Raw genomic sequence first — 27,655 nt, 5'->3', positions numbered from 1 at the left:
GTAGCTGTGCTTGGTATTGAGCGATATCTACAATACTCTCTGGATCCACATCACCACCCACACTTCATCCAGCATCATGACTTCCCAGGAGTAAAGGACCCTAAAGCAGAAGCCTGGGAGAGTGCTGTGTTGGTTCGAAAGTGTTTCTGCTTCCATGAGGAAAGCCTGGAGCGTTAGTCGGGAGAGGAGTGAAAACAGAGGGTTGGATCCACCTGCTGCCTCCAGTCTCTTAACCACCAAACTTGATGTGAAACCTGGAGACAGAAGGTGAAGCTCAGGAGCACAGATGCGAGGAAGTAGAGCCGGAGAGGGGATCTGAAGGCAGGTCCACATGTGCAGCAGAGGCCCCTTGTGAAGCCACATGTAGAATGGAGTGGAGATGGGAGGGAGGGAGGGAGGGTGGGGCAGACTGAAGACCCAGGCAAGGAGTCAAAGGGGCCGGAACTCAGGCACCGAGGTGGAAATGGGACAAGGGAGCAGGTCTGAAAGACGTGGTGGGGTGGCTGGAAGGAGGTGGGCAGGAGAGTCAGTCCTGTCCCAGGAGGTGCTAATCCAGGGCCTGGGGCAGGGGTACTGATGCTGTGAGTCAAGATGCAGGGTCAGTAGTATCAGCTGGCTTCTTGATGAGGTCATCTGTTTACATGAGACATCTTGGCTTGATTTCTTTCTTTCATCATTCATTAGTTCATTTATTCATTCATCAAGAAGCATTGCTTGAGCATTTGCTAGATGCCTGGTAACACTATGCTAAGCTTTGGGATGCCCGAGGAATAAGAACTTGCTTACTGGCTTCAAGTGGGTGGGGACAAGGTGACAAATCAACTGATAATTAAAATACAAGGTGAGCGTTGCTCAGATTGAGGTGCACCAAGGACGCCAGGGCAGCCTAGAGAAGGGGCACCTAACCAGACTGGGGCGGGGCCAGAGAAATGAGGTAATGTCTCAGCTGATCTGAGTCATGAAGAATGAGTAGGGGTGAGCCAGGCAGGAGTAGGGAGAAGGACATTTCATGTAGAGGGAGCAGCAGGTTCAAAGGCCCAGAGGCATTGAATGGCATAAATTTGAGCCCTGCCAAGTTCTTAAGTATGACTGGAATGTAGAATGTAAGGAGGGAACATGGTACAGGATGATGCTGGAAGGATAAACGGGGACACGAACATGCTCTTCTGAGGGGTTTTAAAGTGTGAAGTATGTGATCAGATTGCGGATTTAGAAAGATAACTTGCATAGCACTGTGGAGTCCAGACTGGAGGTACAGGCAGGGCAGCACTGGTGGCAGGGGAATCAGAGCCCATTGTCATATTTATGAGGACTTGGTCTTCAAGGGCTGTAAGAATGAAATGCAGAAACACATTCAAGTGATATGAAAGAGGTGGAATCTGCTGCATGGGTAACTGATTAGATGGTGGTGAGGGGTGTAGGGTGAACTCATAGAGGAAAGCATCAGGAATTCTGGCCTTGGGTAATGAGAGAGAGAGAGAGAGAGAGAGAGAGAGAGAGGGCAAGCAGTGAAGCTATGTTTTGGTTTGGTTTTGGCAGTAGGAGGAGGAATGATTAGTTGAGCTTTGGTTGTGTTACACTTGGGTTGCTTGGTAGTCTCTGGGTAGAGATGTTCAAGAGGCACTCCATGCCTGGAGACCAGGAGGCAGGCCAGAGCTAGAGGTGCAGAGTTGGGAGATGTCACCCTGAAGGTGGTGCCAGAAGCTAACGGAATGGGAGAGGAGCGTACCTAAGCAAGACTATGAGGGAGAAGAGAAGATGGTGACAGGGTGAAATCCTGGGAAAGACCAATCCTTACAGGTAGCAGAGAAAGGGGGGTGGATGGAGGGTATTGGAAATGAGCAACACGAGAAGTAGAAGGTGACCACAGAGGAGCAGAGTCATGATTTCCAATGGAGCCAAGAGATTGAAGAAGCAAGGGTGGACAATGGTGTTGAAAGCTGCAACGAGTCATTAAAGACTGAGATGCACCTACTGGATTCACTACAGAGTTGTTACGGTGTCTTGGTAAGAACATCTCAATAGGTTTGTAGTGAGAGTGGCCAGGTGGGCGTAAGTTCAGGAGTAAATAGGAGGTGAGGCAACAAAGAGAACTCCAAGGAGGTTGCCTCTGAGGAGAGGAGCTAGGGGTGCAGATGTGGTAGGGAATTACTGTTTTTAAGGTGTGAGGGTCTTGAGCATAGTAAATACAGAAGGATCTGGTAGATACTGGATCTAGGGGGATCAGGACAATGAGAGGAGGGGGAACAGATGGGGCAGTTCAGGACCTGAGAGGTGAGCCAAGCCCAAGAAAAGAACAGCTGCACATTAGAATCACCTGGAGGGCTTTAAACAAATAGATGCCTGGTTCTGTCACCTGTAGATTCTGATTTAAGTGGTCTGGAGTGGAGTTCAGGCATCAGTCGTTTAGATCAACGAGTGATTCTAATGTGTAATCAGGGTTTAAGAACTACTGTATTAAGTATTCAATAATTATTTGTTGAATGCTTTAAAAAATCATAGGGATGCCCTTAATTCTTCTTAGCAACAATGAATGTTCAAACATCTGCAAAAGAGGTTGTGAAGAAATTATAAGACATGGTCCCCGCCCTCAAGTTGCTTATAATCCCGTAGGAGAAATAGTAATAGTTTTAAATAAATACATTGTAAATGTGTTAAAGTAGTGGCACAATTTTCAGTAGGGTGAGATCACCAGGCCTGCATGGTCAGGGAAGGTGTCAAAGGGAGAGCTTGGCCTTTGGAGTAGTTCGGGAGCCTAGGTAAGCAGAGAAGAGGAAGGTTCCCACATGCCCAAGACAATAGTCATGACCACTCATTTCCTGAGCACATCTTCCATACCGGCTACTTTACACACAGTATCTCAAATGTTACCATCATGCAAGATGGTTATATGTCACGCTTATTTTACAGAAGAAGAAAGTGAGGCTTAATGAATTTAATATCAAGGACACAGCTAGTAATAAGTGGCAGAATCAGGATTCAAGCCCAGGGCTGGTTGACTACAATGACAGTGCCTTTCCACTACAATGGGCTGCTGCTTCCCACCAGTCTCCCAATTACTATGTAGCACTGTAGCTTTGGGGACACACCACTTTTGCCAAAGCTCAAGGTGGAGAAAGCCCTCTTCGGCTGGGGCTTCCTGCTTGGGGCCCTTTGTGCAGGGGAAGTACAGACACACACACACACACACACACACACACACACACAGACACACTTTTAAGAAAGTCTTCCTGGTAGTTCTAATGCTGTTTAAAATTTGAGAACTGAAATTCCAGTCCCTACTTTCTAGGTACAAATCAAGACCTCAGTGTGCAGCTGTAGCTATTCCCTGAGCATCTGAAATCTGCGAATGGAAAGAAGGAACTGGAGAATTCCAGCCTTGGAAAGAATCATCACCTGCCCTCCAGCAGCCTGTACTTTGATCAAAGAATTCTGATGTTCACAGTAACATTTGCTAGTGTGAATGTATCCAGTTCTAGGACCATGGATAGATTTCAATAAAGGGCCATCCTCCAGTCTTGGAAAATATGTCATGGTCATTTTTTTCTTGGCAAAGCTTAAAACTGGGCCAGTCCTAGATAAAGCAAAACATTCTCTATGCCAAGCAATTTCACAGGGACCTTGAGATATAAACCTCATGGAAATCATACAATTTGCTCAAACAAATCTTCTGATTGTTGGCATCTTTCTTGTTTGGTCATTGACAGGAGGAAGTGATTGGAGACTTGAAACCAGGCACTGAATATCGCGTGAGCATAGCAGCTTACAGCCAGGCTGGCAAAGGGCGGCTGAGCTCTCCTCGGCATGTCACCACTTTGTCCGAAGGTAAAGTAGGTTCAAATTCATTATTAGGTGGCAGGCTGCTCATGCATCCTTCATTCAGCAAATATCAATAGGGGCCTCCTGTGTGCCAAGCACTGTGCTAGGCTCTGGCAATTCAGTAGAAAACAAAAGTAAGCACAGCCCCTGCCCTCTCAGAACTTAGTGGGGTAAGTCAAGACATTCCCTCATTAGTGTGTAGTCACAGAGTGAGGTGCTTCAGCACTGTAGGAACATACAACACAGGGATAACGGAAGAATTCCCTGAAGAGATGACAATTGGTGGAGACAGGTAAGTAAGAATTAAGAAGGTGAGGAAGGGGAGTGGGAGAAGAGATTTATAGGCAAAGGGAATGCAACTAATGTTTTTAGAGGTGGCACCAAGCTGGACAGTAGGGTACAAAGTTGGGTTGATGGTGGTCACTGCTGGCAAGGAGCTTTTTGTGGAAGGAGAAGCCAATGACAAATGAGTGACAGCAGCACTTCTTTTTTTTTTTTTTTTTTTTTGAGACAGTCTCATTCTGTCACCCAGTGTAGTGGTGCAATCTTGGCTCACTGCAACCTCTACCTCCCGGGTTCAAGCGATTCTTCTTCCTCAGCCTCCCGAGTGGCTGGGTCTATAGGCACACGCCACCACACCTGACTAATTTTTGCATTTTTAGTGGAAACAGGGTTTCACCATATTGGCCAGGCTGGTCTCAAACTCCTGACCTTGTGATCCACCTGCCTCGGCCTCCCAAAGTACTGGGATTACAGGCATGAGCCACTGCGCCTGGTGACAGCAGCACTTCTAAGGACTGCACCGGAGGCTGTGGAGCACACGGGAGGGCACACTTCCTCTGCCCCAGCCTCACAGGCTTTCAGAAGGAGTCCTACCTTTGGCCTGAGTTACAAAAAAATGCATAGGATTTTGCTAGGAAGAAAAGACAGGAAAGGTCTCCCAGGCAGTTGGAGTAGTGTTAACAAAGGCTAGGAGATGTGTGTGTCCGGATGTGATCAGAAATAGCGGTCACTTAAGGTGATGGGCTCATGGGTGACTCCTGCCTCTTTACGTAGAAGGGCATTTCCCAAATGACCTACCATTACTATGCATTCTGATTGTCAGGGGCAAAACACACAGAGAAAAGAATGATTGGCAGTGATTGTAAGCATTTAATTTTCCTTGAAGGTAAATATCAGTTCTGACAATGCAAACACAGATGGAAGGCTGTTAGGAGTTGAGAATGTGATAGAAGGTTTTCCAGGGAACTTAACCACTGTGTGTCCCAGGATTAGTGACTGGGACACAATTAATTGGATTTGCAGTCAGGGGTGCAGCGGGGAAAAGGGAAGACCAGCTCTCATTGATTCGAACCTGGCACAGTGATCAAGTTGTGATTACGTTTTTGTATTTGTTTGGTTTGGGTTTTGAGGCTGTTCTGAACAGAGATATTTGGGGTATAGGAAGCACTCGTGCTGTTTATGTATTATATTAAACCTCTCCAATGGCTGAGACCACCAGCCTAGTCTGGTTGTGTTTGTTGTCGCACCTAGATTCCTGCCTGCCTCCGGCAGCTCCCCAGCAGCCACATGTCATTGTGGTTTCGGATTCTGAGGTGGCCCTGTCTTGGAAACCTGGAGCAAGTGAAGGAAGCGCCCCTATTCAGTACTATTCTGTGGAATTCATCAGGTAAGTCTGTATGTCACATTCAAAAGTCAAATGTGTGCCGGGCGTGGTGGCTCACACCTGTAATCCCAGCACTTTGAGAGGCTGAGGTGGGTGGGTCACAAGGTCAGGAGATTAAGACCATCCTGGCCAACATGGTGAAACCCTGTCTCTACTAAAAACACAAAAATTAGCCGGGCGTGGCGGCATGCACCTGTAATCCCAGCTACTCAGGAGGCTGAGGCAGGAGAAACCTTTGAACCCGGGAGGCGGAGGTTGCAGTGAGCTGAGATCATGTCATTGCACTCCAGCCTGGGCAACAGAGCAAGACTCCATCTAAAAAAAAAAAAAGAAAGAAGAAAAAAATGTGTAGATGTCAGAATTCCAAGCCTGATGTAAGACAATGAGGAGAGTCACCTCCAGGTCTCTACCGCGTGTATATTTAAGAGCGAACACAGGCTTGGAAGCCCATGTATGTACTTGGGCCAGTAATGATCCCCACACCTCTTTGTTGGTGGGTCATCTGGTATCTGTATCACATACCTCTGTATCACATACCTCTTCCTCATTTCCCTGGCACAGTCAGAGACTGTTCTAGGCTCTGAAAACTGCTGAGGTACCATTTCCGATAAGCCTGCCTACATTTCAAGCATGAGCCTTGCCCTCTTGGCTTTGAAATATTATATATCAAAGTAAATATTTGATGATGCTGTTTCTTAGGAGCAGGGGGAAAATCTTTTAAAAACAAGGACAACCCATTGTTTCTTTCACGTCCGTATTGCCTTGGGACAAGTGTCTTGGTTTGGCCTCAATGTTTTTCTTTCATCTACCTCTCCATTTCTTCTTATTCAGCTTAACAGAGGGTAGAGAGTGACTGGACATTTTTTATAGATATTAAAGCATTTATTCTCAAGTTAGTACTGCTATGTCATTTTATTTTTTTTATTTTTTTATTTTATTTTATTTTTTTTTGAGACGGAGTCTCGCTCTGTCACCCAGGCTGGAGTGCTGTGGCCGGATCTCAGCTCACTGCAAGCTCCGCCTCCCGGGTTCCCGCCATTCTCCTGCCTCAGCCTCCCGAGTAGCCGGGACTACAGGCGCCCGCCACCTCGCCCGGCTAGTTTTTTTTTTTTTTTTTTTTTTTTTTTTTTTGTATTTTTTAGTAGAGACGGGGTTTCACCGTGTTAGCCAGGATGGTCTCGATCTCCTGACCTCGTGATCCGCCCGTCTCGGCCTCCCAAAGTGCTGGGATTACAGGCTTGAGCCACGGCGCCCAGCCCTGCTATGTCATTTTAAAGAAAGAGAGAAAGGAAAACAAAGGTCAACAAAAAATTCCCAATCTAAGGTATTTCCTCTGAACTCTAGTTGCTGTTTGATTTTGAATGGAAGCGGTGGCTGGTGAGTGAGTCTGAAAACAATGCTTGTAGAGTTGGGATTCCCTACGTTAAAGGTGATGAGGCTTGTCTGAGGCCTGCTGCTTTCTGCATTCATAAAGAGACTGACTCAGGACCTCATTCCTAAGGTTCTCTGAAACGGGGACAAAGGATTCTCCCAAGATTTGATTAGCTCTACTTCTGTGTTTGACTTCCTAGCCTATTCCTTGGTAATGGAAAGCAGATATTTGTTTCTTCAGAGGTGAGGTACTGCACTGAATCTCTTTAATGCTTGAGTACGGAGTGTTTCACACAGGATTTGTTAAATTACAAGTGTCAGAAGTGTGAAAGGAGAAGATGAGGCAGTAATGCATCAGCTCCTGTTACTGTAAAGTCCAGCAGCAAATCTAAATTCAGGGGAGGCTAGATTCGTGTCAATTCAGCAGTATGACTCCATGCACCTCTCTGCTTTAGTGGCTTCACATTTAGATGGACTTTTCCTATATGGTGGCAAAATGGCCACCAGGCAGTCAAGACCTACAGTGACCAGCCTATCTCCCTAGGAAGGAGAGTGGCTTTCTCCATGGACCCAGCAAAATCTCAATATTTATTCTCATTGGCCAAGCTGAGGTCCCTTTCCATCCTTTGCACAAGTCACTGTGGCCCGTGTGAGGAGAATTCATTGATTGGTCAGGCACTGGTCATATTCCAGTGGAATTAACAGCGGGTTGTTCACTCAAACCTGGATTATGTGGATTGAGTATTCAAGAGGATTGGATCCTCAAAGGAAAACCGTGGTACAATTACTGGAAAAAGGGGGCACAGATTCTAAGAATTCTTTTTTTTATAATGCCCACTGCAAAGCCCCAGAACAATGCTTTGCATTGAAGATAATCTACACCCCTGCCATTGAACAGATTTTGTAGGCAAAACCTGGAATATCCCTAAAATAAAAAAGATTCTAATCCTGGTTCCAATACTGGTTAAATGTGCTACACTGAAAATCCTAAAACTTCAGCTTTCTCATCTGTAAAACTTGGGGCAAAACTTAACATATAATTTACTACCACAGATACATTAGACAACACCAGCAAAGGAAGATGTAATACTTTAAAATTTTGAAAAATGCACAGTTCTGGCCAGGCGTGGTGGCTCATGCCTGCAATCCCAGCACTTTGGGAGGTAAAGGCAGGCAGGTCACCTGAGGTCAGGAGTTTGAGACCAGCCTGACCAACATGGTGAAACCCCGTCTCTACTAAAAATACAAAACTTAGCCGGGCATGGTGGTGGATGCCTGTAATCCCACCTACTCAGGAGGCTGAGGCATGAGAATTGCTTGAACCCAGGAGGCAGAGGTTGCAGTGAGCCGAGATTATACCACTGCACTCCAGCCTGGGGTACAGAGCGAGATTCTGTCTCCAAAAAAAAAAAAAAAAAAAAAAACCAAAAAGCACAGTTTTTTATGTTTTTATGGTAGCCTGGAAGATAATCCGTGTAACCCTGAGCAACGGTAAGCATTATTTATTATTAATTTTTTGTTCAAACACGTATTTTTAAAATGTTCTCTATATCTATATAAGGTAGAAATGGCAGTTTCTTAACCTTGTGTGCATGCCTGAAAATAGAAGATGAAAGAGAGTCACTGGATTCAGACAGAAGAACTGGGAGAGAGTGCCGCCTTCTCTATTGGCAGCCGTGTGGCCCCGCACGGGTTACTTCCCCTACTGAGCCTTGATGCCTCTCATAGTGTGGAGTCCCCTCAAAAGAGAGCTGCAGATAAGGACTTGGGTGCAAATAGTTTATTTGGAAGTGGGAATGAGAGAGTGGGGAGAATGAGACAGGAAAGGAGGATATATATAAGGGTGTGTTAGTTAAGTCACTGCTGTAGGCAATGGGGTCTTCACTGGGGTCTTGATTCCATTGAGATCTCTCTGAAACCCACAGAATTCTTCTCACGTTGACCATGAAAAAGGCAGGAGACATGGATCCACTTTGAGCATTGCCCCTGAGGGTATAACTCCCCCACATTTTATGATGAAGCAGGGAGTCCGGAGAGGTGAGGAGTAACAGGAGCACAGCATATGTCTGAGGTCACATGCTGGCTGCAGGAGGCGAGTCTGAGCCCTCCAAGAACTGTCCATGCCACAGCTGCTGCTGAAATCAGAAGTAGGACAAGGGGAGGTGCCATGACCCCAGAGGCATCGGCTATAAACTCCTTATCTATAAAATGTGGGCGATGACATCTTCCAGCCTTATAGTGTATGGTTAGGAGGATCAAGTGATATTCTTGAAAATATGGGAAAGAGAAAGAGCTTTGTGTAAGAAAAAGCTGTGTGGATGTTAAAAACCTACAAAAGTATAAGGTATATGTGGGTGTTATGTACAACTATAATTCCAATTAAAATGCATTTTAACATTCAGAGCTCTCTAATATCTAGGGGCTCAAGGTCTCAAATTCATATATGTATACTTTGAGGCAGAGTTTCACTCTTGTCACCCAGGCTGGAGTGCAATGGCATGATCTTGGTTTACTGCAACCTCTGCCTCCCAAGTTCAAGTGATTCTCCTGTCTCAGCCTCCTGAGTAGCTGGGATTACAGGCACCCACCACCACGCCTGGCTAATTTTTGTATTTTTAGTAGAGATGGGATTTCACCATGTTGGTCAGGCTGGTCTCAAACTCCTGACCTCAGGTGATCCACCCGCCTCGGCCTCCCAAAGTGCTAGGATTACAGGCATGAGCCACCGTGCCTGGCTTCTTATGTATATTTTAAAATTGTATGCCGTTCCAACCAACTGCTAATATATATTTATCTCTTTACCTTGACAAATACCTTCACAGTGTCTGGAAGGTTAGCTTCAAATTTAGAATTCTCGTACATCGTTGAATTCTAAATGGAATATGGGAATATGGGAAGGCCCAGTTGCTTGTTACATCCCCTGTGCTAGGAATTCTGCCTCTATCTCTTCCAGAATTTGTAACTTCAGCCAAGTTATCCTTTCTCAGAACCCCTATTTCCTCCTCTATAATATCAAGCAAGTGCAACCCTCATTGCAGAGCTCTTGCTTATACTCCTCATAAAGTATCTCTACATGTAGACATTCAGTGTGTATCTGTTTCCATCCTACAGTCCCATTATTTCCTTTTCACAAAAGTAGAAATTGAGACTCCATTGCATAAGTTACTTTGCCAAGATAAAAATGACTGGTTGGGGACAGAATAAAATTAGAACCGAATTCTCCTGACTTCCGGCCCAGTACTCTTTTTATGAATCCCCATGTCCTTTCATGTTTGTGACTCACCTTCAGAGATGGAAGCTTAGACCCAGCCTGCCCAGAGCCCTGCTGGCTGAGGAAATGAGAAACCTCATCTCAGGCTGCTGTTTGATGTATTCCTGAAAGAAAGCCTCCATAGCTTGTTGCAGCATTTAATGTTTGGCTGCAAAATAAATCCACTTGTAAACATCTCGGAGCCTATCCCATTATAAGTGAGTGAATGTATGTTCAGAAAGAGCTTTCCTGGGCTCTAACTCTGAAACTGTAGTTTGTGTGTGCTACGTATGGTCTCAATGTTTATGTCCTCCACAAAACTCATACGTTAAATTCGAACACCCAAGGTGATAGTATTAGAATGAGGTCTTTGGGACGTGATTAAGTCATGAGGGCAGAGCCCTTAGGAATAGGATTAGTGGCATTTGTAAAAAAGGCCCAGGAGGTCTCTCACCCCTTTCACCACGTAAGAACACAGTGGTTAAGATGCCATCTATGAACCAGAAAGGAGACCCTCAGCCTGGGCAACATTAAAAAATTAGCCAGGTGTGGTATTGCATACTGTAGTTCCAGCTGCTCAGGAGGCTGAGGCAGGAGGATCACTTGAGCTTCAGAGATCAAGGCTGCAGTGAGCCATGATCATGTCACTACACTCTAGCCTGGGCATCAGAGTGAGACCCTGTCTTGAAAAGAAAAAAAGAAAAGAAGGCAGACCCTCACCAGTCAATGGACCCTCACCAGACACTGAATCTGCTGGCACTTTGATCTTGGACTTCCCGGCCTCCAGAGCTGTGAGCAATCAATTTCTGTTGTTTATAAGTTACCTAGTTTATGGTATTCATTGTAACAGTCCAAAGAGACTCAGACAGTAAGAAAGGATGAAAGGCTTTGGGTGGGGGGTGGGGGGACCGTTGTCTTCAGTTATTTTATTTTCCCCAGAGAGGTCCATTTAATGTTTAATAGTGACTTCCTTTTTCTACTTCCTGTGTACAGAAATACACATGACAGGTTTTGTGTGAGCCAAAAGGTCCTTATTATTATACATGTAAGAGGCAGGACTCTTAGATTCAGAAGTTATCCTCAGATTCAGATAGCTTAATGTGAAGTTCTTGTCTAAATTCTGTCACTGGAAGGTAAGGTTCCAGTCCTCTCTCTGTCTTGATGGGCACTTCTACATTGGTTACTCTTCTTATTTGCCATTCGATGGAGATAAAGATTTCAAAGACATTGTTAGGAGATAGTCTAACAAATTTTTTCTTTTTTTTTTTCTTTTTTTTTTTTGAGATGGAGTCTTGCTCTGTTGCCCAGGCTGGGGTGCAGTGGCACGATCTCAGCTCACTGCAACCTCTGCCTCCTGGGTTCAAGTGAAATTTTTTTTTTTTAATATTCAACTAAACCAGGAAAGCTATCTCACATTTGAAATCCCAGCTACTCAGGAGACTGAGGCAGGAAGACCACTTGAGCCCAAGAGTTTTAGACTACAGTGAGCTGTAATCGTGCCACTGTATTCCAGCTCGGGCAACAGAGTGAGACCTCTGGTTAATAGAAGATTAACCTGAAAAATTATGAGACCAGGGTATGGGAGTGCTGCCTACTTACTTATTTGCTAGTTTTCATGATATTTCAAGTAGACCTTATGCATAATATGATGATATCTTGAGTCAGGGGCTTAGGACCAAGCAAATTTTTGTTCTTCATCCAGCTTCTACTACCCCCCAAATAGAGGACACCTCAGGTGTGAGCACCCTGAAGGCGCTCTCAGTAACTGCCTCAGAGAAGAGCTTGGTCTCAGGCCCAGGCAGAATAAAAGCTTTTAGATGGCAGGAGTCTTCATGATCTCCCCCAAAGTTGGTCTGGAGGCTATTTGTTAGCTTTCTTTGTAGCCATAGATTTTCAGAAAAGATCTGAAGAGGCAAGTTCTGAGTCAGCCTTCAGGCTGTAACATATTTTGCAGTGTTTTAAACACTTTTACTTGCTTTTTTAAAACACAAAACCATGTATTTGAGGTGAAGGAGAATATTTCTTTTCTAAAGTGACACTGAAAATTTATTTGGGGGCAGCAATGCTTAGTGTTTATTAAAATAAGAACCAAGCATAAATATAGCTACGTATGTTTTGAAATATCTTGGCTATAAATATCTAAGAAACCTTCCTCCATCTGCCTAAGAATTTCCCCAGGGTAAGTGCCTTTCTCATAAGCAAATAATATATAGTATGGTGGCAATGAAAACCAAAGACCTGGAAAAACGGTCCTCATCACTGAAGTTCCAATTGGGGTGCCATGCCTGTCGTATGCTGTCTATCGAGTTGGATGAAGGTGAAAAATAGTTTTCTTTTAACTTACCTACAGTTTTTCTGAAGGTGTCACCTTATTGGCTAAAACTGCTTCAGAGCTTTGCATTGTTACCTGCTGGACAGGGCAGGCTAAAGCTCAGCAACAGTTGTTTTTAGTTTAAAAGTCCACCATTGGCCAGGTGCGGTGGCTCATGCCTGTAACCCCAGTAATCCCAGTTCCAAAGAGGCAGATAACTTGAGGCCAGGAGTTTGAGACCAGCCTTACCAACATGGTGAAACCCCATCTCTACTAAAAATACAAAAATTAGCCGGGGGTGGTGGCACATGCCTGTAATCCCAGCTACTCGGGAGGCTGAGGCACAAGAATTGCTTGAACCCAGGAGGCGGAGATTACAGTGAACCTAGATCACCCCACTGCGCTCCAGTCTGGGCGACAGAGTGAGACTCAAACACACACACACACACAAAGTCTACTATTGGTTTATTTTGGGTACATGTGAAAGTTCAGAACATGTCTCTGTATGTTTTAGGGATTCAGGTCAAGAAACATTGATCTCTAAATCTCAACATAAGATATTTATATTAGTAAGTGAGAAGGAGCAATGCTTCCTTTTTTTTTTTTTTTTTTTTTTTTTTGAGGCGGAGTCTTGCTCTGTCGCCCAGGCTGGAGTGCAGTGGCCGGATCTCAGCTTCTTCCTTTCTGACTTTTCTGCCTAAATAATTCTCTGGTCCCTGGCAGATGCCTTCCATAATAAGACTTGAAGAATTCATCTTCACACAGGGCTGCTTCTAGGTGGATTGCAGCACCTACATACTGGTTTCATTTGAGAATTTCAAGGTCATGCAACCTGGGTGGGTTTTTTAAAGTATTACTCGCAAATTGATATTTTTGTTAAAAGTCATCTCTCCTTCCATCTCATCATAGATTTCCATATTCTGTAAGTAACAAAGGAACTTAATTAGTTTTCTCACAGGAAGTGACCCTGCAAAGGCTGTTACTGAAATGAAGATCAAGTCTGGGATTCAGAATGGAAGCTGAACAGAGGATGGATTTTCTTTGAACAGTTGTAAGGGATGATGTGATTTGACTCATGGTCAAGGTCAAAAGCTGTGAAGGTTAAAGGAGTTTCTCATTCAGAATTGAGGCTTACAGCCTGATTCATGGTATCATCTTTTGAGGTTTAAGTGTGTCCAAATGTGGAATCAGAAGAGACAGTTCTGAACCAGCCTCTAAGCCTGGTGAAGTTGCTTGATTCCAGTCCTCAGTTTCTTTCTCTGCAAATTAAGGCATACTGGATGCGTGACATCTCAAATCCTGTGACTCTGCTCGTCTAGTATCAAGATGTAGGGGAGGCAGTATGGACGGATAGAGTAACACACAGGCTCTGGGCTGGACTCCCTAGTGCAAACCCTGTCTCTACCACTTCTAAGCTGTGTGATCTTTGGTGGGTTATTTAACTTCTCGGGGCCTCAGACAACAGAATGGGGATAATAATTTACTTGCCTCATGGGGTTATTATGAAGTTACATGAGTTGACACACATGAAATGCCTAGAACAGCACTGAGCCCTTAGTAAGTGCTCAATCAATGCAAACTATTCCTATATGGCTTTCTCAGTGGGTGTTTTCTGCTTTCCTACATAACCTGCTTGTTCCTGGCTACAAGTGTGTTTTCAAATTATTTTATTTAATTAATTAATTTATTTTTCAGATAGAATCTAGTCTCGCTCTGTCACCCAGGCTGGAGTGCAGCGGTGTGATCTCAGCTCACTGCAACCTCCACTTCCCAGGTTCAAGCAATCCTCCTATCTCAGCCTCCCAAGTAGCTAGGATTACAGGCATGTGCCACCATGCCCAGCTATTTTTTTTTTTTTTTTTGTATTTTTAGTAGACATAGGGTTTCACCATGTTAGCCAGGCTGGTCTCGAACTCCTGACCTCAAGTGATCCACCCACCTCGGCCTCGCAAAGTGCTGGGATTGTAGACATGAGCCACCGCACCCTCCCTGGCTACAAGTCTTTATGATTGCTATCCTGTCAGGATAGCTCTTCTACCTCCTTACTTAGCTAACTCTTGTTCATCCTTCAGGACTCCCCTTTAAGCGTCACTTCCTCCAGGAAGCTCTGCCTGACTACGTTCACCTACTCCCAGATTAGGTTAGCTATACCTCCAACATTTACTTTCAATACTCAGCACACTCGTAGTTAATTACTTTTTCAAGGTCTGTCTTCCTCTTGGAACATGAAGGCAACGTCTACCTTGCTCCTTTGTTTGGAATATAGCACATAGCACTGTAAACACACCACATGTCAAATAGGTGCTGGTAAGCATTTGGACACCGGTAGTCATGGGATTGATCTAGAGCAGGGGTGTCCAATCTTTTGGCTTCCCTGGGCCACACTGGAAGAGGAAGAAATGTCTTGGGCCACACGTAAAACACACTAACGATAGCTGATGAACTAAAAAAAAAAAAAAAAAAAAAAAATCTCATAATGTGTTAAGAAAGTTTACAAATTTATTTTGGGCCACATTCAAAGCTGTCCTGGGCCACATGTGGCCCTCAGACAGTGAGTTGGACAAGCTTGATCTAGAGGATACCAGCAACTAGCTGGATCCCTGAGCAACCCGCTTAGTCCTGCTAAGCCTTACTTTCCTCTGCTGTAAAATATGGATGGTAATAGTGGCTACCTCAGAAGGGTTGCAGAGATGAGAAGGTCTGTACAGCACTTAGAAGAATGGCTCATGGAGGATTTTTGATTTTTTTTTTTTAACCTGAGCCACATGCAAATGTATCTTCACACTAACAGTTACTTATTTTTGAGTAAATAATGTAAAAAGCATTACCCCCAAGTAATTCAGTGAATCCTTTACCACCAATATCAGAGGCCACAATGGTAACCAACATCTGACCTCACCCACTACAGAAATAAAAACCATGTAAGAGCCAACAAGGATCATATGCATCCCCCGACCCCTCACCAATGCCCCACTTCAATCCCAACTGAAAGTTTATTTATTGCTATCGGTTTTTCATCATAAAAGTAATCTCAAGATGTGGTAAATCTTCAAATGATACCTAAATGTGTATGACTAACTTGAAAGTTCCTACTGTGATTTTATTTCATGTGGAATGCAAATTCATGTCTTAGAGCTCAGCATAGTAACTAAGTAAACTGCCACCATTCTTCATAGCATTTTACTGGAATATATAGCAAAACTTGGGCATATGACTGCAATATTTAAGAGTGATGTAATCTGATGTTGGCTTGCTAGCCCCCAAAAGTTAGAATTGAAAATATTTAAAGAATTATTCTTATACAGTTAATTTTGGGGGAAAATGGGAGAAAACAACCCCCCAAACTCCCTTTCTTTTCAAAAAAAAGTGTTAGAAGTTTTGCTATTTGAGTATGAGCTTTCATTACCATCAGCAATAGAATTAGATATAAGCAAGAATGAGCTTGCTTGGATGTCAGCTGGGATTTCATGTGACAGGCAACAAGTGCTGCTTCACAAAGAATTCTTTTCCATACTTTTAGTTTTGAAACTGAAAATCTTAGAACCACCTTCTAGCCTGGCACCTGGTCCTAGAAATTCTGGAAGCTGTCAAGTCCCTTTGCTCAGACCCTAATGGAAGGGCTACTCTAAAGGATTTAAAGAAGTCCAGCCTATAGTTTGGCAAATTGATCCCGTAAAGCTTCCATTCCTCCTACCCTAAGCATTCCTGATATAATCCCTGGTTAGATTGATGGCAATTGACATAAATTGAATTATGAAACAGCTTTGGGAGCCATCTGTAAACTGTAAATGAAGTGTGCTCTCCTATTGCCCCACCTGGGACAAATTGCCAGCTGAGTTTATCATAACCCCATTGTATCCATCTGTTTGTCATTTGGTTAAACCAATTTGTACCTAAAGAAAGAAGGCTGAAAGCTGAAGGTCAAATAATACACCTTTTTTTTTTTCTCATCTTTGACTACTGAGTAGTTTTGGACTTTTCTCTGCAATTCATTTAGTGTAGAGCAAATCCTGCATAAAACCAGTCTGTAAAATTGACAGAGTCAGAGGCTTTTCTGAGCGGGAGGTTTTCTCTCACCCTGTTGTGTTTGCCCTGGGTAATCTATGGGATCGCATCTCTTCTCTTAGAGCAGGGTGTTTAACCGGCAGTCCATAGATCCCCAAGGGTTTCCTGGATAGAATTCAAGGGGTCCCTGGACTTGGATTGGAAAAAATATATATATCCTTAGTTTTACCAATGGAAATTTAGCAGTTTCTTCAAAAATGAATGTAGACAATAAATCACAATCGTATTAACAATTCTTGTGACCCTATCAACATTAGAATCACAGGTATTTTCTTATCTGGTTACATCTGGATAACCGTCCGGTTACAATGGTCGCACATATCTTGAAATAGCAGTTATGTTTATCACGACTTTGAAATTAGTATAGTTATTAAATCCATTGCTAGGTTTTTAAATTTAATGTATTAATAAAGAAGTATATTATTTCATGATTTTTATTATTTTGATCATTCTTTACAATACAATTGATTTCCTTTGTGAACCTATATATTTGATGCATTTAAAAACATCACTCTGAGAAGGGGTTCATAGGCTTCATTGGATTGTCAGAGTGGCACAAGCCGGGTTAAAGCATGCTGTTGTCTTAGATCAGGGGTTGGTAAACTTTTTCTCACAGGATCAGATAGTAAATATTCTGTGCTTTGCCAGCTGTGTGAACTCTGTCTCAACTGCTCAACTCTGCCACTGTAGTAAGAAAGCAGCCATAAACAGTACCTAAATGGGTGTGGTTGTGTTCCAGTAAAACTTTATTTACTAACACTGGCAGCTGGCTGAAATTTGCCAACCCTGATTTAGGGCGTCATGCTATTTCTAAGTTGAATTCTGAAGATATTTTAATTCAGCTCAATCACGCTTTATTGGATACCTCCTATGAGCATATGTTCATACAAACATGTATGTATTGAGCATCTCATGTGAAAAACATACAAGAGATTTAGGGATGAATAAATAAGCTGTAGACTCTATCCTCGGACAGTCTACTGGGGAATGCAGATGGACAGAGTTCAGAGGAGTAGTGAGTGTTGTAGGCAGGCATGGCGACCAGGAACCTAGAGAAACATAAGCTTGATCTGACCTAGTTTTGAAGGAAGGAAGGCTTCTTATGAGAGCAAAGAAGGACACATCAGAGATTACCAGGCAAAAGGGGAGGGAGGAAGCAACATGAAAGGCTTAGGCTGAGGAAGCCACTTAAGCAATGGCTTGGAGGCAAGAAGAAAATGTTCCTGGAATTGCTTAGAAAGCCTGGAGCTCTGTGGGGTGAGAGATGGGTAGGGAGGATCACACCAAACAAAGGCCTTATGGAGGAGCCCATATGTATCCTGAAGGGAATAGGGAACTATGGAAAGTTGTTAAACAGGAAAGGGACTGGTAGCGTTCCAGTCTTTGAAAGATCATGCAGACATCTCGAGGAACACGGAGATGAAGAAGACAAAGTCACCATCTTTAATGAGCTCACAGCCCCGGAGAAAAGACAGAAGTATAAAATTATACTGGAAGGTGATCTAATCAGTGTGGTAGTAGAATCAGATTCAAGGCATGGGATTGTCTGGAGGAAAGTCTTTTTAATTCTGTTTCCGAGATGATGCTTAGAAGGAATAATGTGAGAGAAAATACTTAGGGAGGGAGCCATCAAGTAACCCCGCATCTTCCAGAAAGCATCCCATTGTGGGTTGGTAGGTTCGATGTGGAAAGAAGGAAGCCACAGGTGTCTGTTGTGCTACAATTAGGCTTCTGGTCCCCTCCCTCTTAAGGCCAGTAGAGTGGCCTCTACTGTCAAGGCTATTCTGGACGTTCTGCTGTATCCTCTAGAGGACAGTTTCCTGCTCCAACAAATTCCACTCTCAAAAGTATTTTCCTAGCAGGATTTAACCAGTTTTAGCAATTTCCTAGTTAACGTCTATGACATGCTTGAGCTTCACTCTTCATCTCAGCTCCGTCTTTCTGGAACAGTTCTCAAACCGAGCGGTGAAATAGGATAGAAAAGAGAATACCACAGGCTCTCACGCACAGTAAAAAGGAGAATCATTTTGTGAAACTTGTTTCAGGTGTATGTGTGTGTGTGTGGTGTTTACTGGGTCACAATGTCCAGTGTATATCTTACTGTGTATCATTCAAAAACAGCTTTGATATGTGATAAATCCAGAGCATGTTTGAGGTTGAACAGGCTTCATTTGCCATGTGTTGGTATTGAATTCAAGTTCAAGGAACAGATTCCTCTCAGGGGCTAATGACACCTGCTTTCTTTATTTTTGGAATTGTAGAGTTGGAAATGCCATCTAAGGTATTCTAGGAGGAAAAGTTTAGTGCAGTGTGTTTCAAATTATGGGCCACAGCACTTCAGTGAGGGGCAAGATCAATTTAGTGGTCCTTTACCAGCATTTTGTTTTTTTAAAGAAGTAGAAAAGAACAGAAAAGGAGAGAAAGAAAGGAGAAACATGAATAAGGTAGTAAAGCTAAATATTTTTTATTGAAACTTTTTTCAGCTTTGTACTCATATATAATATACATATTCATGTGCATAGGTATATTTACTATGGAAAAATGTATTACTTACTATGAGTCAAGGTCAGAGATGCTGAATTAAGTAGCTCCCACCCTGATCAGGAAGTCACTTGTTACATTATCATCCCTGATTGAGGACCACCCAGTTTTGCTTTAATATAGTCATCGAGGCACAGCTCATCCCTTCCAAGGCAGTCAGCTTCATTGTCAGTCATTCCTAATGGACATCAAAAGGTTTTCCTGCCATTGGCTTCTCTGTAAGAAACCACTGGGCCTCCTAGTCCAACATGGAAAACACAGAAGCTTTCCACACCATCTTAATTTGTCTGTCTCTTATGTAAAGACACCATCCTATCCTTACTAAGTTTCCTCCACCTAAGCCAGCAGTACCCACTCTTTGGATTCTGTATCAAGTGGAGATAGATCTAGAGCAACTTCTGCCCAGTGATCAAGAGCAACTTCTGCCCAGTGATCAACGTAGAGAACCATGTCTCCCTAGGATGTGGATTCTGGGACTTAGACTTCCCTCAGGATTCTAGTTCACAGTGACCTATTCAAATACAGTTCTTGAAATGTGCTATTTTGCGCTGGCTTCCTGCTGGTCCTTAGAGGTACTGTTTCTGCACTGATGCTCAGATGTATTATATCCCCAGTTTATTAGGTTATAAACTCCCTGAAAATGGAACTGTGCTTATACTTCCCTGGAGCCTCCTGGAATATAACTTTTGTGTTGGGTGCCTGGTTGATAATCATACATCATCTACCAATCGACTAGCCCATGGCAGCCACCTATGGGATTTGATAGTATCAAGAAAAATGATCTCTCACTAAGGTTGAGATTGGCAATGGGCAAGGTAGTCAGAGCACTTCAAGAAAGGAATTAAAACAGAAAGATATACCACCCAGTAGTTCTGTGACTTTGGGTAAATTATTTTTCTTCAGTGACCATGTGGGTAGAATGAGAGACTGGGTCAGATCAGTGACTCTCAAAGCTTTTGGGATCATAATTTTATCTTTGAGAATCTGATAAAAGTGAAGGACCCTTTACTTAGAAAAATGAAATGTGTTCATGTGTAAAATCTTGCATACAATTTCTGAGAGCCCTCAGACACTTGGACCAAATTATCTCTAAGATTTCACCCAGCTCTGATAGCCAGGTTGGATTGTAACAATGCTAACAATGCCATTGGTAAATAGCAAAATGAACCAGTGAGTGAGCCCTGATTAAGTGAATTGATGAATTGGGTTTTGAGTACCCACTGCTGGTTGCATTCTCTATTCCCCATCTGAAGTCCCCTGCCCAGTAACCTTCCAAAGGTGAGCCACTGATCTCCTGAGGTATAGGGTGCCTGGCCCAACCCTATCTCACTACTTGGCAAAATGCTTGAAGTGTAGGCCCTGCTGGTGACTGCCCATGTTTTTTGTTGTCGAGGTTGTTTTTCTTTTTGAGACAGGGTCTCACTTTGTCACCAGGCTGGAGTACATTGGTGTGATCACAGCTCACTGCAGCTTCAACCTCCCAAGCTCAAGCAATCCTCCCACCCCCAACTTTTTTTTTTTTTAAGCTTTTTGTAGAGACAAGGTCTTACTATGTTGCCCAGGCTGGTCTTGAACTACTGGGCTCAAGCAATCCACCCACCTCAGCCTCCTTACTAGCTGAGATTATAGGCGTGTACCACCATGCCTGGCTAATTTTTTTTTTAAATTAAACATAGTCATAGTCAAACATAATTAAGACATAGCCCAGGCTAGTCTTGAACCCCTGGGCTCAAGCTATCCTCCCACCTCAGCCTTCCAAAGTGCTGGGATTACAGGCTTAAGCCACCCCACCAGTTGGCCAGGTGTCCACCTGTTCCTCGGGGGTGGCAGCCCATTCTCAGTCAACTTCTCACCCTCTGGCCTTTTCATTGTTGAATACATTGCCAAGATAGTGTTGCTATAGTGATCTGACCAACAACTTTGTAGTTAGGATAAAGTGATGTTTTTCAGTCAAAAAAAAAGATAAAGCTGTTTTGGAAGATGATTTAAGACAATACTTTTGCCTGGTCGTCTCTTTCTTGGCCTCACCTTTGTACTTTTGTACCTCAAGAGACTTTAAAAACATTCAAATAAGAAACTCATGGCAAAATCAGAGGCAAAATGTTAAAGGTTTGCAACTGGCATTCAATCTGCATGAGCTCATCTCTCTCACTCTATAGAATAAAAATAAATGCTAATGATTTCAATCTCTTATTTGCTGGAAATTAGAGTTTTTCTTTTCTGCATTCAATGGACATGTACAAAATCATCTCCTTTTTGTTTTGCTGTAGTTTTTACATAAAGATTGTTGCAGGTATTTGCAGGTAGTCCTGGGTAAATAACAGCAGACTGTGAGAATAGATATGGGTTATTTCCTCTATAAATATCACAAGGGAAGCTTAGCAAAGGATAACAGGAGAGTTTTATCTAAAGATCACATCTTTTCTGACTTTACTTTTAGATATCCCCTGTGGTTTTCCTCTGCGAAGCGATTTTGTTCTAATTTGAGTTTGTAAATGTGTTTCCTTCCACTCACCGAGGTTTTCTCTTTGATGATAAAGTTAGTTTACATGAGAATTCCATCTTTGGGGAAAGAACATCAGGAAAGAGAAACCAGCCCTGCTTCCTCCATGGGCATACCCTATGAACTCTGCTTTTCCAAACACATTAACACACTACTCCCAGCTCAGTAAGCTTGAGGAAGCATCATTTACCGGGCATAAGGACTCCATCGGGCTTTCAATCGTTCCTGCTAATGAAAAACTGGGCGAGCTCATATTAAGGAAATTAGCTGTTCACCCCGGCATCTTCTTTTAGCAAAATGAGTCTCTTTCCTTGCCTGGTAAGTTGCTCATCAAAGACAAACAACTTTTTTGTTTCCTGCCTTCCTCTAAATAGCTGTGGGCAGAGGTGTTTAACAACAGAACACCTGAGAGGCGGCCAGGGAGCAAGCAAAGGGATGGGGAATTGCCTCTCACCCGCCATCACTCCAGTTTTTCATCCAGTATTAAGGGTCTTCTAAATCTAACCTCATCTTACCAATCCAAGTTGGCCTCACCATTTATCAGCTATGTGACCTTGGGCAAGTTACTTACCCATTCAGTGCCTTAGTTCCCTTATCTGTCAAAAAAAAAAAAAAGGTGGGGGTGTTTAATATTAGTACCTTCTACATAGGGCATTTGTGAGCAGTAAATGAGTTAGAAGGGTGCTTGGTAGATGGAAAGCCCTTGATGTTATTAGCACAAAGCCTGTACTCCCCTTAGACCATTCACACTGTCCTCAGGCCATGCATAATTATTTCCAACTTTTATCTTGTAGTTCTTATTACCTGGAATGTTCTTTTTTTTCTCCCCTTCAGCTAGGATGTCCACATAGAGCAGAGCTATCCAGTAGAAATACAATGCAAGCCTATGTGAAAGTTTACGTTTTCTAAGAGTGGCACTTAAAGGACAATAAGAAAGAAATGAAATTAATTTCAGTAATATATTTTAACCCACTGTATCCAAAATATACTCATTTGAACATATAACCCATATAAAAATTACTCAGATATTTCACATTCTTTTTATTTTTCTTTAAAATCCAGTGTACATTTTACATTATAGCACATCTCAATTCAGACACATTTCAAGTGCTGACTGACTATCACATGGGGTAGTGGTACCGTATTGGATCATGCAGGTATAGAGTAAGCAGGCAGCTATAAGTTACTCGTTTTGTGAATAAGTCCCTTGCATAATGGCTGGTACCTGCTGAGTGTTTACAATTTGATGCCAGGTACTAGGCTGGGTAGGTCCTTTTATTATTCTCATTTTACAGATGGGAAAACTGAGTCTTGAAGGAATCGAGTAGCAGCTAGTAAGTAGGAGAGTCAGGATTTGAACTCCAGAGCTCATCCTCCCGCCTTCTGTTTATTACCTCCCAGACGGGAGCTCTAAGCAAAGGTCTGCCTTCTCTGAAGGGTCCTCCAAAGGACATGTAAAAATTCAGCACATTGGCCTAGCTGTGTAATTCGTTAAGACTAAGAATGTCCGTGAACAGATTCTTCTTGGGTTTTCCCATGACAATTCATGCAATTAGTCACCCTATAAAACTTATATTTATTTTGTGAACAGATTGTGAATAGACGGAATCTGTGTTCTTCTGACCTCTGGGGATGGGGACTGCCAAAGGGAGGATTGTTTGTGAACATCTGGAAAGCAGAGTCCTTGAAAGTGAATTCCTACGTGAAGATCTTTTCATCATAGCGAGGGCCTTACAAGGAAAAGCGGATGGTCTTTAAGCAGTGTTTACAACTGACCCTAAAAATAATCTCCTTGTTTTTATCGGCAGGGACTTGCAAATGATGACTTGTGATTTCAAATCAGGATTAATTTCAGATAGGAAATGTTAACTTACTTTTATGAGTATTGCTTCCAGAGTTCAAATGCTGTTAGTTTACACAGCCAGCTAGCTTCCCTTCACTCTGGTATTTCTGAACTACTGCTTCTTCTTTTTCTCTAATCAATAAAGGCCAGATTTCGACAAGAGGTGGACCTTAATCCATGAGCGGATCCAGATGGACTCCATGGTTATCAGGGGCCTTGATCCAGATACCAACTACCAGTTTGCCGTGAGGGCAATGAATTCCCATGGCCCCAGCCCCCGCAGCTGGCCCAGCGACATCATCCGGACCCTCTGTGAGTACCAGGGCCCTTCTGAGGGACCCAGGGAGCTGCCTATCTGGGCGTGCCTCATGAAGACTGGCTTGACCTGGATGCCGTGCAGAAGGACAGCCTGGAAAAGGACTAACCCCAGGCTTTCCTCCTGCGGTTTTCCCAGCCCTTTGGAAGTTAGAGGCTGTCAAGAGGGACACAGGCTGTTTCTATGTCCTGGAGGTCAGCAGAGGATTTATTTTTGTTGCATCCTTGGGAAGTTTGAGGTCAGTTTTCTTTCACAGTCACACAACAGACCATATAGCAAAATGATGTGCAGCCTTCCCCCTCCTTTTCATATTTTGAGAAAACGAGTTAATCTTAGAACCATAGGAGAAAAAACTAAGGCCCCTGGAGGCTTCAGGGTTTGTGTTTGCCTGAAAATAAAGGATGTTCAAACAACATTAACTCCTCTGAATGATGGTCGAGGAGTATCAAAGAAGTTGAGCGCTGACAGGGAGCTGTGGCTGTAGCCAATGGTGTAAGTTCTCATAGTGCCTAGGGGACGCTTGGGCCAGTGTTCATCAAATCACCTGGGGGTTTTGTTAAAGTCAGATTCTGGTTTTGGTCTGGGTTTTAACAAACTCCCACACGATGCCAAGAACCATTCTTGGATTGGCAAGGGCTTAGACCACTTTGGCAAGCCCAGTCCAGTTTAGAGGTTTTTTGTATTTGGGGAGTGGAGGGTATATTTCCATAAACCTAGAACCGTGTATAGTAGGGACAACTGAAAATGGAAATGTTGGCACTTTTTTGTTTGAAGACTCAGATCTTTTCAGTGTTGCCAATACATTCCTCCGGTAGGGCCTGGTGCTCCTCTGGGTCCTCTTTACCCTGAAAAGGTGCTGTCAGAAAGGAGCCAGCACTGGTAGCTGGCTTAACCCGCCAACATGAAGCCCTGTTTTTATTGGTTAGCGGAGCTGAATAAACTCCTCTCCTCACAAAGCACCCACACAGCTGACATCCAGGGTCACTGCTGTGTTCAGGGGTAGAGATTCAGGAGGTTCCCCAAATCTGAGGAATTTTGGCTCCTTTGAAAACAACCCCTACCCTAACCTTGAATGTCGGGTCGCCTTTTGTCAAATTAAATTGTTGGGTTATATAGGGAGGCTATACTCCAAAACACACACACGCGCACATACACATACGCACACACGCACATGCACACACAGATGCACATGCTCGTGCACCCGATAAGTACTATTGACCACCCAGACAAACAAATGTTTTCACTCTTCTTCTTTAGAATTTAGAAGCTTAAACTTTCAAGCCACATGCCAAGGGCTGACAGCCTTCTTTCTGGAAGAAATGTTAACGATTCGATTTAAAGGAAGGCCTTGTTTGATTACTCTTTGGCTGAACTTTGTGGAATAACAGGAGCTAGGGCTGACAGTACTTTGAAACACTGAGTCCGTCTTTTTGCACTACAAAGTGAGCAGCCATTTGATGCTGTGTCTCCACCTGCCCTCCCCATGGCACGCCTGCTCCCATTTTGTGAGCTGCTCCAGGCTCACCTCCTTCAGTCTATCCTTTAGCTTCTCCTTCTCCACAGAGTCAAGAACGTAGAATAAAGATGAGATACAACAAGCACATGCCGATTTAGATGTGTGCATAGAGACTGGAGTCAGGGAAGAATGGGTGGGTTGGGTCACCTCTCATGCTGCTCCTGCTGCTGCTTCTTTTTTTTTTTTTCCTTGAGTCAGAATCTCGCTCTGTTGCCCAGGCTGGAGTGCAATGGAGTACAGTGATCTCAGCTCACTGCAACCTCCGCCTCCCGGGTTCAAGCAATTCTCTTGCCTCGGCCTCCCAAGTAGCTGGTATTACAGGCACCCACCACGATGCCTGGCTAATTTTTGTATTTTTAGTAGAGACGGAATTTCACTATGTTGGCCAGGCCGGTCTCTTTGGCCAGGATGGTCTCGAACTCCTGACCTTGTGATCCACCCTCCTTGGCCTCCCAAAGTGCTGGGATTACGAGCGTGAGCCATGGTGCCCGGCCTCATACTGCTTCTTTTTTAATGGAAACACTGATCTGGTCTTAGAGTTTCTGATTCTAATTTCCCCATTGCTGGATTCTGCTTTTCTGGATTAAGTGGATAAGTTATGTGAAAGTGTTTTACAGATCTGTAAGATTTTATTATAATTGGCCTGTTATGTGAAGTAAAATTTTAAAATTTCAAAGTAATTGTGGGTGGGGAAGCTGGACAAAACCATGCTAAGTCAGTGAAAATTCTGTTATGAAACTTTCTTAAATAGACATAATTTTACTGCTTCTAGGTATACACAGTTACTCAGATCAGAATAACAAAACTTATCAGATCCCCTGTTTCGTGAATACAAAAGCATGTGCTATAATTAGTATTTCAATTGTGGTTTTTCTCTCTGGTCATTTCTGATATTTTGGAAAACCCTTTATTCTGGGATATATTTATATTTTTTATTTTGGTATTGGTTTAGACTATTATTTTGCTTCCAAAACATGCTTTTCCCATACATAAAATTACCTAATTATCAAATAGCACTATCTAATTAGTGCTAAATTAATAACAATTTAATTAACAAATTACTTCAAATTAATAAATTTCAAATAATACAAAATAATATCAGAGCTACCACTGGGAAGGTGTACTATGAGCCAGGCATTGTGCTGTGCCATTTACCTGCAAAACCCATTTAATCCTCACAGAAACACTGTGCTGGGGGGATAGTGTCCCCTTTTTATGGATTAAAAAAATTGAGTTTTGGGGCCGGGCGCGGTGGCTCAAGCCTGTAATCCCAGCACTTTGGGAGGCCGAGACGGGCGGATCACGAGGTCAGGAGATCGAGACCATCCTGGCAAACATGGTGAAACCCCGTCTCTACTAAAAAATACAAAAAACTATTTGGGAGGCTGAGCCAGGAGAACGGCGTAAACCCAGGAGGAGGAGCTTGCAGTGAGCTGAGATCCGGCCACTGCACTCCAGCCTGGGTGACAGAGCGAGACTCCGTCTCAAAAAAGAAAAAAAAAAAAAAATTGAGTTTTTGAAAGGTAATGTATTTTGGCAAGATTGATCATTGTAAAGGTAGGATTTGAACTTGGGTTTGGCTGACTGTGAAGCTGCTTCCCTGAGTGAGATGCATATAGAGAAGATTATTCTTCTAATGCAAAGTAATGTGAGAATGGTTAACGTCAACAATTAATGAAAGACAGAGAATAGTCCATGTGGAATATATGGACTAAGGAGACTCTGACAACACAGAATAAAACCTCTAAAAGTTGCTTTTGTTTTTGTTTTTAATTTTTAGATTCACAGGGTACATGTGCAGGTTTGTTACATGGATATATTGCACAATGGTGAGGTTTGAGCTTCAAGTGTACCCATCAGGCAAATAGTGACCATTGTGCCTAAGAAGTAATTTTTCAAGCCCCTCCTCCTCCCAACCTCCCCGCTGCCTTTTGGAGTCCCCAGTGTCTGTCATTTCCATCTTTATGTCCCCGTGTACCAATTGTTTAGTTCCCACTTGTAAGTGAGAGCATGCAGTGTTTGATTTTCTGTTTGTGAGTTATTTCACTTAGGATAATGACCTCCAGTTTCATTCATGTTGCTTAAAGGACATGAATTTGTTCTTTGTTATGGCTGCATAATATTCCATGGTATATGTATACCATATTTTCTTTATCCAATCAAATTTTGATAGATACTTAGGTTGATTCCGTGACTTTGCTATTGTGAATAGTGCTTCATAAATATGCAAGTGCAGGAGTCTTTTTCATACAATGATTTCTTTTCTTTTGGGTGGATGCCCAGTAGTGGGATTGCTGGCTCAATGATAGTTATATTTTTAGTTCTTTGAGAAATCGCCATACTGTTTTCCATAGAGATTGTACTCATTTGCATTCCCACAAACAGTGTATAAGCCTACGCTTTTCTCCACATTCATGCCAACAGCTGGTAGCAAAGTTGCCATCAAGTCAAGTA

The 27,655-nt window shown here is 43.1% G+C and overlaps 1 protein-coding gene across 3 annotated transcripts in view; it reads left to right on the top strand.

Moving 5' to 3' along the window:
* LOC105473097 (EGF like, fibronectin type III and laminin G domains) overlaps positions 1-27,655 on the top strand; it is a 200,475-nt gene that overhangs the window by 88,954 nt on the left and 83,866 nt on the right. For all 3 annotated transcript variants that reach the window (XM_071098995.1, XM_011726726.3, XM_071098996.1), the window contains exons 4-6: positions 3,708-3,825; positions 5,353-5,488; positions 23,515-23,681. In XM_071098995.1, coding sequence (XP_070955096.1) covers positions 3,708-3,825; positions 5,353-5,488; positions 23,515-23,681 — 421 coding nt within the window. The remainder of the gene's footprint in view (positions 1-3,707; positions 3,826-5,352; positions 5,489-23,514; positions 23,682-27,655) is intronic.

The sequence above is a fragment of the Macaca nemestrina genome, chromosome 6, assembly GCF_043159975.1.
Source record: "Macaca nemestrina isolate mMacNem1 chromosome 6, mMacNem.hap1, whole genome shotgun sequence".
NCBI classification, from domain to species: Eukaryota; Metazoa; Chordata; class Mammalia; order Primates; family Cercopithecidae; genus Macaca; species Macaca nemestrina.
The sequence above is the reverse complement of the archived record's forward strand: the minus strand, read 5'-3'. Positions and strand labels throughout refer to the sequence as shown.